Raw genomic sequence first — 19,244 nt, forward strand, 5'->3', positions numbered from 1 at the left:
TGTCATTGTCTAGATCAGTTTAGTTTAAATAGTATCTGCTAAATCAAATTGACGATAATCGCTAAAAATTAAGTGTCCCCAACTGAGCAAGCCAGAGGTGACAGCGGCAAGGAACCAAAACTGCCTCTGTGACAGAATGGAGAAAAAAAAAACTTGGGAGAAACCAGGCTTAGTCGGGGGGCCAGTTCTCCTCTGGCCAGGAGATAATTATTTATTTATTGTTTACTTATTGTTTTAATTAAAATTTTAAATGTATAAATATATTTATTTCTATTTTATATTGTTGCAATTTCTAACAATAATAGTATTATGTAGTTAGTAGTTATTATGTAGTAGTATTTTATTATATTTTTTACTTATTTTAGTTATAACAGAACATCCCCTTGAGGGGGGTTCACATCTGTGAGAAGTTTAACCATTCATTCATACACTGATAAAAATCTCAAACAAAATGGTCACACCTCATTGCTCCTGATTATCACATTAAAGTTTAAGAAATAATTATATATTACAACACTGCTGCGGCAGATTCAAGTTTGACATCACATTTTATGCATTTGCTTTGGTCACCTTCAGAACTGCAGAGCCATATCAAATTTATAACTAGAAATCTTGACAGCTATTTTAAATTTTGATGTTTTGTTTTGTTTTTTCCCAGGAAAAAAAATATTAAATTCTGTATACCTAACAGCTTGGGTATTGCTCAACAATTTGGTCCATGAAAAATGGAATGTAAAAAACAATTAAATAAGACAAAATAAGTGATAGTATAAGCATATGCCACAATGTAGTATTAATATCCCATGGAAAAAAATATTCCTGCCTAAAAAAAAAGCACAAAATCCTAATTGCAGGTTTTGCAAATTTTACAACGATTTCAAAAAATTGCATGTAGAAATGCATAGTGATTTAAAGGCCTCCCACAGAAAATATTATTGGTCTAAAATCATGTATGCACATGCCCACACATACTCATACAGTAATAAATCTTACCACAAAAGTTAACATACAAAGCAAAATTAATAAAAGTACAGAACAAAAATGACATCATTACTAAACCACCTTTACATGTTGCCAAAAAAGCTGAATCATATTACATTTAAGTAAATCAACAGCTCTTAATGCAAAAGGTCTTGACCTGCCTCTCCTTCAACCACTCTGCAGTTTTAATTTAAATAAGAAGAATGAAAAGACTGAAAGAAGACTGAAAAACGGTTGTGATAATAGAACATTGGTGCCAAGATCATTAAAACGAGTGTTAAAGGTTTTTGACGAATGTAGAGCTTGTTTTTATGCTCACAATAAAATGTTGCATAAAATTTCTTACCCTAATCAATGCATAGGTATGTGTCATCAAAATCACTGATTACAGGTCAAGTGGAGAATGATGTGCAAAATTTAAGAGAGGGCTTGGTCTGCATTAACAATACTGGTAATATAAATAATCAGCACTGAATAACGCTCCCCTATAACGATTTACAGAAAGCCTGGCAGCATTGAGCTCCTTTCATTTGGAGGGCCATCACAAAACATTCACTGGCTCAGACGCTTCCGACATATAAAAGCCACATCAGTGCCACTGGAAAGTGTGCATTGTGTCATTTCCCAGAATCCTGGTATACCACAAATCATTGTTTCCTTCCAAGCGCTTTGAAAATGAAACCTAGTATACAACAGTACATTGCAAAGACAGAGGCGTGTGGTTTGGAATGTGTCCTCTGTTTATAGAAACCTTCGTGTGTCTGCACACTATCACCCAGCTAACCGCTTACCTCTCTTCAACTGTTTATGACAGATTCTTTCTTTAACCCCTTGTGGCCCATTGAGAGATCATTGGTCTCTAGCTGTGGTCACTTCTTGCTGCTTGCTCCATTGATTGTTTTGTTTTTTCCGGAGCCTCTTTTTCTTCTCCGTGATGAAGTGGAATTACTACTCGAGTTCCTCTCTGCTAATAGTAGTAAAAATGTAAATGCATATATGTTAAATAAAACCATTCAGATATTCGAAGTGTAAATAAATCTCAAATGTTCCTTAAAATGTTCTTCATACCACAATACAATTTTCTTTTTAATTTTAATCTAGGGTAGAAAATTAAATAATGAAAGGAAATTCCATGTTACAAATCTGAGCGTGATGTGAAAAATCACATTAAAATGGTACATTTCTAGGTATTTGTCGTCATTTGAGAAAGTGAAGTGACATTCAGCCAAGTATGGTGACCCATACTCGGAATTCCTACAATCCCTGCCGGCCCGAGACTCGAACCCACAACCTTTGGATTACGAGTCCAACTCTCTAACCATTAGGCCACGACTTCCCAATAAAAGTACATTCTACTAATAATATATGATTTATAGTAATACACCCTCTAAAACAAATCATTGTATGTTACCTTTGGCAGTTTCAGGAATGTAGTCATACGGGTCAGTAAGAATGTTGTCGTCACAATCTGCAATGTACTGTTAAAGAGATTTAGCAGTTTGTCAACATTTGATATGCAAGCACAAACTAGGAAAATAAAGCACGACACACTAAAACGCAGAGCAAATTAGCTTTAACATATAATTGTGACATTTTGTGTGCTCTCTGCTGGGGATGTTTCTAATGTAAATATTGTCAATTGTGAAAGACCAGCAGACAGCACTAGATTGTATTCTAGTTGAAGAATTCACTGGATTAAATTAGTATCTGTCAGTACATCATGTTATGGTAACAGATGAATAAATACAGTCATTTACCTTCAGCCTCTTCCCATAATTCTGCTCGTACCAAATCATACCATATAGACAGAGAAAAGTAATGAAAGCCTGGAAGGTGGCAAGAAAAAGAGAGAGAAAGTGTATATGAGACTTCGCCACAACAGTGGGATTCAAAACTCTGAGAAAATGTATTAAAATGAACATGAATTTCACAATGTCTATTTAGTTCCACTTGCACATGATTGAATAAATTGCTTTTTTCATTAGTGAATGAAAAAATAGTGAGGATTTTTAAATGCCGTACAACATTTCTGTACTATTGAATATTTTAAATGAGATTTTTCAGTGTGGTATCAGACTCAGAAATGAACAAAAAAACACTCACCAAACACAAAAGCCAAAGGACAACATAAAGAACCTGTGTTTTAGAGAACAAGTCTTGTCCAAATTTGATACAAGCCAGGGCCTCCAGGAAAGCAATGGCCCTGCAGAACAAAACACATACTCATATTTGTTGCATTATATAACAACATATCAAAGTGTCATTTATTTGTTTATATAAATATACAAACAAACTTTCCAGCACAATTTTAAAAACAAATATTTAAATGCCAATTTCAACATATATACGGTTGAAAATTCAGAAAAAATAGATGCCATGATTGGTTTGATATTTAGTTATTTCAGATATTTTGAAGAATATCTGAGCAAAATGACTGAAGAGTCAACAGGGTTCAAAAATAGTAGACCACATTAATTTTTAACTTAAAACACAACTCAAAATATTACCTTTTCTTGTTCAACATGAGGGTGAGTAAATGACAGAATTATACTTTTTCTTTAAGTGTTAAACAGTATCCAACTTTTTGTGTTTAATGCACAATGGAAAAATCTCTATTGAGCATTTCAGATTTGTAGGACTTACAAATACAAAAGTGTGGTTTGTTAAGTCACCAGACCATGTAGGAGTAATCTCGCAGACCTGGAGCTTTACAAAGCCAAGAGAAAATGCCTCCATTGTTTAGAATCGAATGGAAAAAGTGAGATTGTCTGGTAAACAGGGCACAAATCACCTGATTCTGACAAAAACAGCTGTGGTGAGACAGAACTAAAACTATGTATTAAACCTCTCTGTATCTACACCACTGTAAGAAAATAATAAGTTCCAAATTAAACAGACAGAATCATTTTATGGCACAGTCTTTATGGAAGGGATAGTTTACCCCAAAATTTTAACTCTATCATGTCACTCCAAACCTGCGTGACTTTATTTATGCCGTGGAACACAAAAGAAAATATTTTCAACTGTTTTTGTTTGTAAACTCAAACTTTCATTGTCAATGTAAACTGCTCAAAATGTGTTCCACAAATGTGTTCTTTTATGTACCACACAAGTCCTACAGGTTTGAAAGTGTGAGTCAATGATGACAGAAGTTTCATTTTTGATGAACTATCCCTATAAGTCATCACCTGTTGCTGATTGTAAGACCCAAAACATCCAAACTGGAAAAACTACTGGCTGAACTGTGAATATGATTTTTTTTTTTTTTACTTATTTTGACAGGTATTACATACAGGTACATCTCAAAAAATTTGAATATCGTGGAAAAACTTCATTTTCAAAATCCAGTATCTCAATATATTAGAATATTTATATTTGAGTTTCATTAAACGACCATCCCTGCAGTATAAATTCAGGGTATCTCTTGTTCTTTGAAACCACAATAATGGGGAACACTGCAGACTTGGCAATGGTCCAGAAGACAATCATTGACACCCTCCACAAAGAGGGTAAGTCACAGAAGGTCATTACTGAAAGGTGTGGCTGTTCACAGAGTGCCGTATCAAAGCATATTAAATGCAAAGTTGACTGGAAGGAAGAATCTGAGTAGGAAAAGGTGCACAAGCAACAGGGATGACCGCAAGCTTGAGAATACTGTCAAGCAAAGCTGATTCAAACACTTGGGAGAGCTTCACTTCAAGAGTCACCAAGCTCAGATGTCTTCAGGAAAAGGGCTACCAAGCCACTTCTGCAACAGAAACAACGTCAGAAGCATCTTACCTGGGCTAAGGAGAAAAAGAACTTGACTGTTGCTCAGTGGTCCGAAGTCCTCTTTTCAGATCAATTTAAATTTTGCATTTAATTTGGAAATCAATGTCTGGAGGAAGACTGGAGAGGCACAGAATCCAAGCTGCTTGAAGCCCAGTTTGAAGTTTCCAGTCAGTGATGATTTGGGGTGTTGTGACGTCTGCTGGTGTTGGTCCATTGTGTTTTATCAAGTTCAGAGTCAATGCAGCCGTCTACCAGAAGATTGCAGAGCACTTTATGCTTCCATCTGCTTACAAGCTTTATGGAGATGCTGATTTGCTTTTCCAGCAGGACTTTAGCACCTGCCCACAGTGCCAAAACCACTTCCAAGTGCTTTGCTGACCATGATATTACTGTGCTTGATTGGCCAGCCAACATGCCTGACCTGAATCTCATATGGAATCTATGGTATATTTTCTATGGTAGAAAGATGAGAAACAGTCGATCCAACAATACATACGAGCTGAAGGCTCAATAGTGCCTCAGCAGAGCCACAGGCTGATCGCTTCCATGCCACACCTCACTGATGCTGGAGTTTGCGCTAAAAGAGCCCTGACAAAATACTGAATGCATAAATGAACATACTTTAAAGAACTTGAACTTTTCTGCTTTGCAAATCCTTTTTTTGATTGATCTTAGGAAATATTCTAATATTTTGAGATACTGGATTTTGACTTTCATGAGCTGTAAGCTCTAATCATCAAAATTAAAACACAACAAAAAAACTTTTGAAATGCCTTACTTTACATGTAATGAATCTAATATATATATGAAAGTTTAACTTTTTGAAATAAGTTACAAAAAAATTGTTTTTCACGATATTCTAATTTTTTGAGATGTACCTGTAGAACTTTTGCATTAGAAAAATAAGCATGCACTTACCCAAACATCCAACACTGTGTTCCAACTCTTTTGCACTGGGTGTCTGTTAGATATGCGTAGTATTGCCTAAATGCAAACTATAAGTAATGAGTCATTCAACACCTCTGGCATCAAACAGTACAATGGTTGCATACACACCTGCCAAACATCATTATCCAAAATAAATGCATTTATTTATAATGATTATATGGCTGAAAGAATGGAATAATAGCATTACTGTGTTGACGTTTATGGATCATTGGATCACGCTCCATAATAAATACATAAATAATTTCAATAAATAAAATAACTGGCTTTTGAAGGCATGGCAGTCTCATGTTTCTCAGTTCTTATGGATCTCACATCCTGCCTTTCCAGGAAAAGCTTTTGTTTTAGTACATCAGATTTTGGAGAGATAATGGTCCTGATCTCTAGAGAAGCAAATCGAGACCAGAGCAAAAACTCTGATGAAATAAAGCGAAATGTCTTAATGTTGTTTGGTTGGGTGAGAAGTGCCAGTACAAAGAAAGGTTAATTTCAAGGCATTATGCTGGAACATAGAAAAAGGTAATTGGACATTACCGCACTGTGGGGGCAGTGATGATCCCAATGAAGAGGATCCGGCACCAGCTGAGAGGATGAGAGGCCTGGAATACGAAGATATGCTTCAGGAAAAACGTGTTCAATTCTGTGAGCTGTTGGAGCAGAAACAGGACAAAAGTGAGTGAAAACCCAAAGAACCACAAAGAAACAAAGTCTAAATCTGTGGTCTACTACTGTTTGGTTAAGCTCTTCTGAATGTACTGACCTATTTCATATTTCTTGCTCTGCTTTTCAATTAAACAGAAGACTTTTTTTTAGGTCAAAGGGTACATTAGGTGTGTAACTGATGCTTTATCTATATTAGTGTTAAAAAGTTTGGAGTCAGTAAGATTTGGGTTTTTTTTATTAATAGTTTTATTTAGCAAGGATGCATTAAATTAATCAAAAGTGAATAGATCACGGTGTTGGAGGTTGAGTCAACATAGCCAATGACAAGTAAAACATTTGACATTGTTACAAATTATTTCTATTTAAAATATTGCTCTTTTAAACTTTATATTCATCAAATAATCCTAAAAAATGGTATCATGGTTTCCACAAAAGATATGAATCATGTTTCAACATTGAGAATAATAATTAAAAAAAAGGTTTTGAGCAACAAATTAGCATATTAGAATGATTTCTGAAGGATCATGTGACACTGAAGACTGGAGTAATGATGCTGAAAATTCAGCTTTGCTCAGGAATACATTACATTTTTAAATATGTCAAATAGAAAACGGTTATTTTTGTTAATATTATTGTTATATAAACACAGAGAAAGACGGGATATGTAGTTTTGCCATCATAAACTGGCTAAACAGGTATTTTCTGTCAAGCTACATAATTAAGGTTTCTCATTTAAAGTTTAAAAAAATTTACAAATAAATTGTACGCTCATAAATCATAATGAAATCTTAATTATCATCAATACTTATATTTTTCCACTGTGACTCTATAATTTAAATGCCCCCAACTTGGCTAAAGTAAAGTTTGTGGGACAGAGGTTCTGTTTACAAGCGACAAGCTTGAATGTAACAAAAACTGAAAGGCTTTCCATACTACTTATGTTTTAGATCACACACCTGCCATACTATCATGAAGAGGTAGATTCCAGCCATCCTCTGAAAAGAGGATTTGGGGTCAAACCAGCGCACATACGTCCAGCTGGCCGGAGTGAACTGCAAAACAGCCCGTTTCAGCTTGCCTGTGGTTGTGTGGATATCCCTGAACATATACAAAACACACAAACGACCTGTTTATAATCATCCAAAACACAGGTTGTACACTACCTCAGTGACCTAAAAACTGGATCAGATGATCCAACAAGAATGTAGTGCAAAACAGGTTTGGAGTTAACACATAACTTATCTCTGCATTCACATCTCCAAACACAATACAATGGTGGGGAGTGTGACTACTGCTGCTTGTTAATTTCTGCAACATTAGCAGCAGCAAAATTATATATTTTTCAATTACAAATGCTGGTTTCATAGGGAACAGCCACAGATTCATCATAAAAAGAGCTTACTTGATACTGGCCCAGTGGTAGGTACGCATCTCTAAAAAGTGACACACAGTCATGCCAAGCCAAATTCCCCCTCCGTTGCACAACAGGATGTCAAGAATGACTTGATCCCACCAGCACTCTGCAAAGTTTGGCAGGAGGTGCATGAAGAACAACTGAAGGAGGAAGAAAGGGGCGAGAGACATATAAAGCAACAAAAGGTGGTACGCCATGCCCCTATATAACAAACCAGGCGGTTTTCACTGCTCAACTCTGAGACATTATTGTGGATTAGAGATAGTCTACAAATCTAGTATCAACTCATATGTATCTGGTATTAAAAATAGTAATAATAAGCATGCCTCAAACAATCATACATAAATTATACTCCATAAGATATTATCAGGGTTTACCTCAAACTGAGATTTTATGTTTTATTTGCTTAGTCAAAGAACACTTGACATTCCCTGACATCAATTTTACAGACGATTAAGTATTTGGTTATGAGGAAGTTGCATAATCAGCACTATTGCATGAGCAACTACTTACTTTCAAAGGTATTTGGCTGGGAAAGACACCCACTGACTCATAGTGTCAAATTTGTAATAATGTTTCAATATTGCTGGTTTTACTGTATATTTTTAATCAAATCAGCAGTCTTGGTAAACATAAGAGACTTTTTTCAAAAACATAAAAAATGAGGTTTGACGTTTAAACGGTATAAATATATAAAATGCATTACCTCTGTGAGCTCCCACGTGATGCTGATAGACCAGCAGAGGCCGTAGCTGCGGATGAGTAGAGCTTTCATTGCCCAGCCCCCAAAATGACCAAAAGCAAAAATGTCAAAGTGACTCAGGATGCGTTCCCATGTGATCATGTGACAGTTTACTGCATACTCCTGTAAAAAAGGATAAAATTAAATACATAAATAAAACAAAATGCAAAAAAATAAAATTGAAAAATGTATAAATAAATACTGTAAATTCAAAATTATGTAAACTGTATGGAAAACGTCAGGATTATTTAAACTATAGAATATGTTATTGGCTATACATTAGTAATATATCGGGGCTGTATAATCAATTTGTTTCAAGAAACAATTTCACTCATTTTACAAATGAGTGAAAGCTTAAAACAAGCTTAAAAAAAAAAAAAAAGTAGGGCACAGTGCAAATTAGATTCAGTGAGAGATATGGAGCTTGATGTCAATGGACAGAGATTCAAATAATCCTATTGGCTGAACGTAGGCAGTCAGGCCGTCCTCTGAGCTACATGGAAACCTCTTACAGAAAGCTGGCATTATCACTTTACGGTAATTAATCATAATTCACTGGATTAGAAACACACACACTAAAGGGAGGGTTTCAAACTCCACAGCTCAGACATAATCTATGGGCTGCACTAGTCTGCTGCGACCATGATCGCATATAAAAATTCATAAGATTGACATGCAGCCATAAATAAAGACGACATAATGCAGGAAATCACAGATTATATAAAACTGAATGCACTCCTTTATTTTTTTTTTCACAGCTGTTTATACTGGTATGTAAATGGAGTAATTAAAAAAATTAAAAGGACTCAAATGAAAGCCAAGTATCCATGGAAGAAAATAATAATAATAAGATCAGAGATCTTAGAAAACATAGGCTAGACCAAAACAGAGTTGAGAAGTGAGAAAAGCTAAGGTTTTCACAGCTCAGTGTGAATGAATGTTGACTTGAGTTGCCAATACAGATTTGATATCATTTATATAAACACAATATGATGGGCTATGGCAACAAAGAGTATAAGACATGATGGCTAGCTTCTAACTTCTCATGCAAGAATGAATTTAGTTGTTGTCCTGGGATATCATATCACTCACCATGACATCTGCTTCTCGAGTAGCATAGCGTAGATTGGGGTCCAGCCAATACAAAAGCACCTTCACCTGATTCCAGTTCAGGAAGATGAGGAACACCAGGAATAGGAAGTAAAGGGCACTGAGACCTGCAAAGTTTCAATAGATCACGGCGTTGGAGGTTGAGTCAACATAGCCACTGACAAGTAAACACAAGAAAAGACTATTAACAGTCACTCACCAAAAACCATGCGCCATATAGCGGGATGCGGTCTTATGAAAGGACCTAAAAGTGTTTTTTTAATCCAATGAGAAAAAAAGAAATTGTTTGTTTTCATGTCATTCCTGTTTGTGTGATTTACTTGGAGAGGTTTAGCCAAATGCCTGAGCTTTTTATTTTATGGAAAAGAGCAGCTTGGAAATTCTGTTATACAAATTTGCTTTTGTGTTCCGTGGAAGAAAATACATGAGGGTAAGGAAATAATGACAGAATTTTCCTGCAATGAAAGCAATCAGCAAAAGTTTCTACTGAGAAGCAAATGAACAACGACTGTACCGTTGGGGAAGGCAAGAACACTGATAACAAGAAAGAAAGATCCGACCAGCAGCAGACCCACACGAAGGTTATTATCAGAATCACCATCATCCCTGCCATAATAAAAACACGAAGTGCAGATAACATTTCAGAGCCATGATTACTTCATAGAACTATAACCTTTCACAATGTCACCAGACTTTTTGGTGTGGGTGTGGCAAATCAATGGAGAATCAGTGTTTAGTATCATTGAGATACTATTGTCAGATTTATTCATATTTTAAATCAGTTATTATTTTTATACATTTTTATTTTAGTTGAAGTTTTAGTCATTTTGCTGTTTTTTTGTCATTTTTATTTTTTTTAACCATCCATCAATTTTTATTTCAGCTTTTGTTTGGTTTTTAGTACATAAAGTTGAATTAAATAAAAATGAGAACTGCTGCCTTGACAACTAGCTATTTTTAATTTCATTTCAAGGAACAATTTTTTATGGGTTTAGTTTTAGTTAATAATAACCCTGACATATAGAAGTAAATATATCACATTAACAGTCATTCAAAAATACACTGAAAATGCAATATTTAAATCTTTAAATAAGTGAGCAGTTTTAAAACATTAGGCTATTATCAATACAATCAAAAATGTAAGTTGTGGCTCCAGGTTGTGTAACACTGTTACTATCAAGTGGCAGATTCAAATAGATTCAAGTGGCATTGACAATCTCGTTGAATTTTTAATTGAACATAGTGTAATGTTTAGCCTAAGTTTTTCAAATATTTTCAGGCAGTTGTTAACCTGATCTGCGTCATCTTCAAACCATTTAAGCTGAAAGGGAAAGTAATTGTCTTGACGGAACCCTCTGTCACGCGCTCTGAGTTGCCGCTGCCATGCTGACAGACAGGTGTGTTCTGTCCTAAACCTCCTGTTTACTTACCTCGTAAACGCAAAGTACATTATGCTGACGACGGTGAACGTCAGTAAAGTAATGGTGTGCGGTTTGTAGAAGAAATCAATGGTGATATCCTCCACTTGTTGCTCGTTTATCATCCGAAAGTGAAGTTTATAATTCACATCATCTTTACTGAGCATCCTGGAACCCTGACTGGGCGCCATGGTTGGTCTAATCCAAACTGACAAGGGGTCCAGAAGACACTCCACTCCACTCCACTCCACCAGCGCCCAGTTTCTCTGACAGAACTTCACTGAAGTTGAGTGGGTCGAGATGTTCTCACCGCCCTATTTCAGGCGACTTCATTGGTTGAGGAAAGGCAGGAGGCTATAAGAGCTTCTCCCATTTGCAGGGCTCTGTTTCAGGCGGGGTCGTTCAGGGTTCGTGGGTGTTGACTGGAGGAAAGATGAGCGATACTACCATCTTCTGGCCTGACCGCGCTGGAGAAAAGAGGATCTGCTCTTAAGGATTTATGATGTGACGGATATCTACTTGAGGAAGTACAGAAGTTCACGCTGGAAATGTTCTTCATCTATTTCAGTTTAATCTAATCTGAATGTAAAACCAAATCTATTTAGTCTAATTTAATTTAGGACTCGAGATGCTGTATTGGCACGATTATAAGGCTCCTCCTTTCTTTCTTTCTTTCTTTCTTTCTTTCTTTCTTTCTTTCTTTCTTTCTTTCTTTCTTTCTTTCTTTCTTTCTCACTTTCAGTGTAATGGTTAGGGCTACTGTCAGATTTTACTCCACGTGATAAATATACAAGCTAAACTATACTTTGTTCCCTAATACTTATTTGTTTAGAAAATATATATATTTTGGGGTGTTTTCATGTGCATGTTATTTATATTTATTTGAATATATTGGTAAATATATTTTATATTATTATATTTTTACATATAATTTATTATATGCTATATATATTTATGTCTGCACAGTTTGCTTTGGTACTGTTTATATGTATGAATACATTGGGTTTTGTTTGTTTTTTTTCATCAAATCTAGATATTCACTCAAATAGATATAATTTATTACATCTTATATGAGTCCTGGCAATTATCTATGATTAGTTAACCAACAGGAGTAGTTATGAGGGAGTCGGACCTATAATTGTGCCACTTGGTGGGCTGGGTAACTTTACGCTTGTAGTTGAGGAAGGTGTCTAGGTGACATATAATGTGTTATAGATCTGTCAAGCCTTGGCCAATTGTTTTATGACAGGTATGTCATTAGAACACAGGCCGTTTCCAATAAATGTAGCCAACACATCATCATTTGGAAGAAAGACATCAATAAGAGTAGACAAAAAAAAAAAAAGAACACCAAAATTAGCTTGATTTGTTCACTTGTTCAAAAAGAATGGAGAATGTTCCCGAACTAAATGAAGATAAATGTCTTGGCGTATGATGTGTTTATTTGAACCAATCAGATTAGAGTAAATGGAGAGTCAGCTAGAGCCTCATTTGATTAGCTACAAAAAGAAGGTGGCCCCGCCCTCCCCCTCACGCTTGCAAATCTCAGTTAGTGAGAGAATCTGCCAAAACTGTAAGCGCAGATAAAAGAAAGACTGTACATATCGGATTATTTCGGGAACTTTTTGCCCTACATACACAACAAGTCATTTAGACATTTGACAGTCTGTTTTTTTACACATACAGATTGGTTCTACGAGGTCAATCCGTTTTGCAGTTCTTTAAACTGTTGTTTTCGCTTGCAAATCACTGTTCACAGGCTTGCAGTGCTTTTGACCGCATTTTGACGAAGAAACCGTGCCAAAAGTGTAAGCGCGGAAAAATGGAAGTTATAAGAATGCAGATCATATTTATTTTGAGCTAGCATGAAGCTGCAGTTTCACAATACATGAATTACAGTTACAAGTAACAGCAAAATGCTGCAAATAATTTTTTCTTGCGCTTGAAACGCTATTTACACCTTTACAAAGCTTCTCTTGCGCATGCAAATTTAATTTACGCTTACAGTCTTATGTGCACTTTCACAAATCGTATCCTGAGCATGCAAATCTTTATGGCATCAAATTACCTTCATATATTTTTAATTCTAATTAAATAATCTAGTGAAGAATAATTCACTAAAAAAAATTAGCTGTTGATGCCACTTTTGTTCTAATAATCAATTACCTGTATAAACCCTTGTTTTATTTTTGACAAGTGTAGAGCCAAGGCAACATAACAGGTTACGTGACCTCTGGAACGGGGTCAGATTTATTGTAGCAACGAATCATAGCAACGCAGAGAGTCCTTGACAACGATGGTCGCGAGATCGTGGATCATGTGTTGGAATGCGACGGTGTTTAAGAACTTCACACAGATTGAATAGTTTCGGAGCCGCATTTTCAGCTCGCGCTGTCCTGAGCGATAAACATGGGATGTGGGAGCTCCAAAATCACGGTGGTCGAACCCGTAAAACAGAGCGGTCTGAACGGAAATGAGGTAAGCTGTAATCTTTTTTGTTATTCGATTTATGATGATTAAAACAATGTCGGTAGTGGTTATAGTATGTTGAAACATATGAGGAAACTTGATGAAGAGATCTGTTGTTCCCACAACTATTTCAAGTTCAAGTTGAGCTTTATTGTCATTCCGCTACATGTGGGGACATACAGTACAACGAAATGTCGTGCCTCGCAGGACCACGGTGCTACATAAACAGACATACAACAAGTAAAAAAAACACTTTCTATAAAAAGTGTTTTTTTAAATCTATAAATCTATACACAACTAACCTATTTCATTTAATAGTCTATATTAGGTGAATTTGATGAATAATTAAACAAAATGAAATGCTTAAACCAACCAAAGCTAGTTTGCTGGTTTTAGCTGATTTTATCTGGTTTCCCAGTCTCAAATCCCTTTAAAACCAGCCAACAGACCAGGTAAACTTCACCTTACAAGACAAGCAAACAATTTTGGCTGTCAGTGTTTTGTTATATGCAGACTTATACCTGACTTACTTTGCTTTTATTTTGTAGACTGAGACTGTGGGGTTTGTTGTGGCTCAGGGAGGCTCTCGTGGTGACTCTGCCGTGTCCAAAATGACCACAGATAGTGGGGTCAGTCTGGATGCAGCGGAGCCAACAGTTCTACCTGGATCTGTAGGCCTACCTCGAATGCTGCCACCACTACAAGGTTAGATAGAAATTCTAGGACAACTTTGTTATTTCACTTTAAAGGAGCTAAAAACTGCTGGCCAACTTTGACGCCTTTCATCAGAGATACAGGAAGGCTAAAATGGAATAACAATATAAAATATAATATAGGAAATGAACTAAATATATAAATTATTTTGACCCACACATCATGTGAAATCTAGCCCAGAGTTCTGGACTGTCCCAGCAAAGTGAAGAGAGGCCCGAGTCCAGTGAGATCCTGGAGCAGCTGCTTGTTCAGGGAATCATTCCAGCTCAACCAAGGCAGGGAGGAAGTGGGGAAGCCTACAACATCGTGGTGAGGGCTATTGTCAATGTTGAAATATAAAAAAGTGTTATGATTTCTTAAATATTGCCTTTTCTCACATAAAAAAATAAAAAAATAAATAGGGACCTGTGTTAATAAGAAGGAATTGTACATATTGATTGTTCATATTCGTTTCACCTGTATTTTCACTTACACAGTGCATTGTGTTGTGGAAATGTCCAAAACTGAATTCTTATACAGTGAATAAGAATTTCATACATATATTCATTACTAGAATAGTCTTTATTATTATAAGACTCTCTAGAATACTTGAATCTGATTGGTCAGACTCAGTCGTGACTTTCTGCAGTCAAATATTTTTGTGTAATGGGCTCTAAACTGTTGTCCCTATACTAGTCCATGTCTTATTTTTCTCACATAATAAAATAATTAATTTTTATAAAGTAAAAATCACTTAATAAAACAATAACAAAACATTAAAATAACTTAATAGATTTGTAATGTTTTTAAAGGAGTCTCTTCTGCTCACCAAGCCTGCATTTATTTGATCCAAAGTACAGCAAAAACAGTAACATTTTGAAATATTTTTACTATTTTCTATTTGAATATATTTTAAAATGTAATTTATTCCAGTGATTTCAAAGCTGAATTTTTAGCATCATCAGTCTTCAGTGTCACATGATCCTTCAGAAATCATTCTAATATTCTAATTTGCTGCTCAAAAAACATTTTTTATTATTATTAGTAGTAGTATTATGTTGAAAACAGCTGAGTAGAATTTTTCAGGTTTCTTTGATGAATAGAAAGAAGAACAGCATTTATCTGAAATAGAAATATTTAGTAACATTATAAATGTCTTTATCGTCACTGTTGATTACTTTAAAGAATTCTTGCTAAATAAAAGTATTAATTTATATTCCTTTTGAATGGTATAATGTATAATATTACAAAAGCTTTTTGTTTCAGATAAATCTTTGGATCTTTCTATTAATCAAAGAATCCTGAAAATGTTTTCTCAACTGTTTTAAAAATTAAAAATTGATAATAATAATAATAATACTGAATGTTTTTTGAGCAACAAATTAGAATATTAGAATGATTTCTGAAGGATCATGTGACACTGAAAAATGGAGTAATGATGCTAAACATTCAGCAGTTATTCAAATAGAAAGCAGTTATTTTAAATAGAAAAAATATTGCACAATATTTCTATTTTTGCTGTATTTTGGATCAAATAAATGCAGGCTTGGTGAGCAGAAGAGACTTATTTAAAAAAATAAAGCATTAAAAATCTTACTGTTCAAAAACTTTTGACTATTAGTGTATAATGTAGGCTATATTTATTTACTTATTTAGTAAGTTGCATTGCAATATCTGTGATCATATGTTTGGCCAATAATTATTCAAAAATAAACCCCTTGATACAAGACTCATTCATATTTTGTTGGTGTCTTGATAGCTCTTTTTGGAGTTTACTTAGTCTTTAATCCACTCAAACATTTAGTTGACTATTCTTTGAAAAAAAACATCTGTAATTGAACTGTCATATTGTATGTGTATAAATGATCATTTCTGTTCCTCTGGGACAAACATTTATAATGTCTGTTAGATGGATGATGCTGATAAGCCAAAGAGAAGGCCTCCCGCTCGGCTAGAGTCACTGAAAATTCGCAAAGAACAAGAAGTCACCAGAAAGGAAGACATTGAGATGAAGATGAGACAGGTGGAGGAGAGGAGAAAGGTGAAGCAGAACCAAATGACATTTATCATTCATTCAGTTTTAATGCATTTAAAATCTCTTCTCTAATATTCAGTGTTATATTTGATCTTGGAGGTTTTTTTGCACTTTTTTGTGCTTTTAGATTGTATTAGTAATAGCATGTGGCACAATATTATGATATATGGTTAAATGATCTGTTTTAGGAGAAGGAGGAAGACCTGAAACGCAAGTTGAGGATTAAATCAGCACGGCCGCGTGTCGCTGCCCCAGTGACCGCAGATGGGGAACTCGACCCCTTGGAACTGCTCCATTCTGAACAGCTTCCTGTCCCAACCAGAACCAAACAACTACAATCAATGGAGCCAGTCAATGGAGAGTCTGAGGACCAAAGACTTAATGATTCCCCAGAACTGGAAAATGACTCCACCTTCCAACAGACTGAAGACACAGACGAGAGATTTTAGACCTACTGCTTGTGTGTGTGTTTCAGAGTGAAACTACATACTGAAGCAGCTTGATCTAGCGATATTTCTTAGAGTTGCACATGCACTTTACATGTTATTCACATTCTTGTTTATTTTAATGCAGGGTATGGCTCAGATCAAATTCTGACCTTGGGGTTTTACATTATCATGGAAATATGTGCCTAATAAGTGTAAACAGGTTGAGGCAGTCATTATGTAGGTAGCAGAACAAATGATTAGAAAAGTTAACAATTTAGCATGATATATGTAAGTTGCCAATGAGATATTTCTTTCATACTGCTTGTAAGTCTTGATTCTTAAGAACATTATACTTCCTCAAAAGTTTGGGGCCAGTAAGATTTTTTTAATGTTTTGTATAAGAGTCTCTTGTGCTCAGCAAGGCTGCATTTATTTGATCAAAATTACAGTAAAATATTATTAGAAATAATAAGTTTAACAGTTTTCTGTCTTATTTTATATTTTAAAGTGTAATTAATTCCTGTGATGACAAATCTAAAGCAGCCATTACTCAAATCTTCAGTGTCACATAATCCTTCAAATATCATTCTAATAGAGTAACATTTCCTATTATTATTATTATCCACTTTGAAAACAGTTGTTCTTCTTAATCATTTTGTGGAAGTCATGATACATTTTCCCTAGGATTTTTAGATGAATAGAGAGTTCAAAAGAACATAATTTACTTGAAATAGAAATCTTTTAGAACATTATAAATGTCTATACAGTGTAATTTTTAATCAATTTAATGCATCCTTGCGGAATGAAAGTATTGATTTCTTACTAACCCCAAACTTTTTATGTACAGTTTATCATATAAACTACTTTTATATGCAATCAATTATTACAATCATCTGTGAGATTTTTTGTCTAAAAATCAATATATTCTTTTAAACACTCAATTGCAAGTGTGTACCTTCCACTGAAGGGAAATGGCTGTCCACAAGGTGGCGCTACTTAGCTAATGTAGTTAGTCTGAAACAGGGAATTGTTTTGTCTTGGGGACAGTGGAAATCCGAGATGGTTCTCTGGTGTTATCCTTGCATTTTAGTATGTCTCTTTGTAATTATGATGGTGTAACTATCCTAAGTAACTAGGCCTCTTGTAATTAGCTAATTATATAAAACTAGATACCTTTAAAAAATGTGTTGTCATCTTGTGTGTGTGTGTGTGTGTGTGTGCTGTTACAGCTGCCAGTGATTTGTCTGCCTGCACTGACATTCCGACAGGTCCCACCTGTTACATTTGAAAATGCCCCCTCTATCAAAGCAGTAATGCCTCACCATTCAAGCTGGCTCTTGTCAGACAGGCTTTTATGATACCACATGAAAATTAGCCTCACAGACTAGAACATATGTACCACACAACTAGATTTCACCTGACTTTATCCAAATAAACGAAGCATATGTTTAAAGAGTTTTCAACCCTAACCTTTTATGACTTGTATGTGTGGTTTTCAAAGCCGTTCAGCTGTTTGCTAGAACCAGTGACCTCTGAAGGCCGTACATGTGTGTTTGTGTGAGTGAGTGACTGTGTTTGACAGGTGGATTGTGTTGAGGGCTCTCCAAAATCTCTTGTTCTTTTTGTTTGCCGTACAAAACGAGCGTTAGGTCTATTATAAACTATTCCCTCAACTTGAAAAGAAGAAGAACTAACAAGACAGGTTATATCCATTAACGTTATGAAATATTCTGGGTTCAAGAATAAGGGTTCAAGTTAAGCTCAATCAACAACACTTTTTGTGTAAAAAAAATGGAAGTGAATCCATAAATGTTAATGTTTCAATAGTATAACTACAAGACGTGAACAATATGTGTGTTAACCAGGGTTATTATAGTAAACCTAAACTATTAAAAACATTTTCATTACTTAAAATAAACGTTAACTGAAATAGAAATAAAAAAAAAACTTAAACTTGTTGTATTTCAGCTAGTTACCAACATTTCTTATTTAACATAATGTACTAAAATAACTAAACTAAAACTGAAATAAATATTAATAAAAACCTATTTAGACATATTTGAAAAGAATAAAATGAATAAAAACATCAAAATTACTCAAACGTTTCATTAAAATTAACATGAAAGCAAAAAATAAAAACAAAATCTAACCTAAAACAACTGTAAAAATGACAATACCAACTTTACAGTTCAAAGTTTTAACATAAAAATGAATGCAAGTTGTTTTATAAAATTATGAGCTTCACATTTCTGCTTTTAAAACCTTAAAATTGGGCCCTTTGGCGTCTATTGTAAATACATTACAGATCCTTTGATGTTTTATTCTAAAGAAAAAAAAGGGATGAGTCAAAATTATTTTGGTGGTAATCAACATTATCTCAAAAATGCTGTCAGTTGAGCCTTGTCTATTGAACCCAGACTATTCCTTTCAGAAAAGTTTAAGTTTTAAATATGAAAGTTTATGAAATTGATTGCCAATCAAGTTATGCAGTGGGTGCCCATAAAACTGTAGCCTACGGGAAAAAAGATCAAGTCAATGTCTTGTAGGTAAACTTAGACAGCTCCTGAAAGAAGAG

At 34.9% G+C, this 19,244-nt stretch overlaps 2 protein-coding genes across 3 annotated transcripts; one reads left to right on the top strand and one right to left on the bottom strand.

Annotated features, from left to right (window-relative positions):
- Window positions 1-277: 277 nt before the first annotated feature.
- Window positions 278-11,365, bottom strand: LOC306847319 (phosphatidylserine synthase 1-like). Of its 2 annotated transcripts, none has more exons than XM_079381207.1 (13): window positions 11,057-11,365; window positions 10,141-10,232; window positions 9,826-9,870; window positions 9,609-9,733; window positions 8,481-8,639; window positions 7,763-7,914; window positions 7,317-7,458; window positions 6,232-6,344; window positions 5,671-5,736; window positions 3,085-3,184; window positions 2,739-2,807; window positions 2,393-2,459; window positions 278-1,948 (listed from the first exon to the last, which is right to left on the bottom strand). In XM_079381207.1, exons 1-13 carry the CDS (start codon window positions 11,233-11,235, stop codon window positions 1,851-1,853), a joined length of 1,407 nt encoding a protein of 468 aa, XP_079237333.1. In that variant the 5' UTR covers window positions 11,236-11,365; the 3' UTR covers window positions 278-1,850. The 2 variants fall into 2 exon arrangements, with proteins under 2 accessions (XP_079237333.1, XP_079237334.1); XM_079381208.1 differs by having other exon boundaries at window positions 468-1,945; window positions 11,057-11,320.
- A 1,965-nt stretch (window positions 11,366-13,330) lies between these two features.
- On the top strand, window positions 13,331-17,846 carry LOC306846966 (stathmin domain-containing protein 1-like). The gene is made up of 5 exons (XM_079380697.1): window positions 13,331-13,522; window positions 14,062-14,218; window positions 14,403-14,536; window positions 16,116-16,247; window positions 16,430-17,846. Exons 1-5 carry the CDS (start codon window positions 13,454-13,456, stop codon window positions 16,688-16,690), a joined length of 753 nt encoding a protein of 250 aa, XP_079236823.1. The 5' UTR covers window positions 13,331-13,453; the 3' UTR covers window positions 16,691-17,846.
- Window positions 17,847-19,244: the final 1,398 nt, after the last annotated feature.

This window comes from Barbus barbus (assembly GCF_936440315.1).
Source record: "Barbus barbus genome assembly, chromosome: 27".
Lineage (NCBI taxonomy): Eukaryota > Metazoa > Chordata > Actinopteri > Cypriniformes > Cyprinidae > Barbus > Barbus barbus.

What these genes read in the sequence shown, in the direction of transcription:
- LOC306847319 (XM_079381207.1), bottom strand. Translation starts at nt 11,235, where the DNA reads ATGGCGCCCAGTCAGGGTTCCAGGATGCTCAGTAAAGATGATGTGAAT. An exon ending in ACACAGTGTTGGATGTTTGG is followed by an intron (nt 3,185 to 5,670) that starts GTAAGTGCATGC and finishes TTTGTTCTGCAG; the next exon opens with GGCCATTGCTTTCCTGGAGG. An exon ending in CATTCCTGAAACTGCCAAAG is followed by an intron (nt 1,949 to 2,392) that starts GTAACATACAAT and finishes TACTACTATTAG; the next exon opens with CAGAGAGGAACTCGAGTAGT.
- LOC306846966 (XM_079380697.1), top strand. Translation starts at nt 13,454, where the DNA reads ATGGGATGTGGGAGCTCCAAAATCACGGTGGTCGAACCCGTAAAACAG. An exon ending in GGGAAGCCTACAACATCGTG is followed by an intron (nt 14,537 to 16,115) that starts GTGAGGGCTATT and finishes AATGTCTGTTAG; the next exon opens with ATGGATGATGCTGATAAGCC. An exon ending in AGGTGGAGGAGAGGAGAAAG is followed by an intron (nt 16,248 to 16,429) that starts GTGAAGCAGAAC and finishes GATCTGTTTTAG; the next exon opens with GAGAAGGAGGAAGACCTGAA.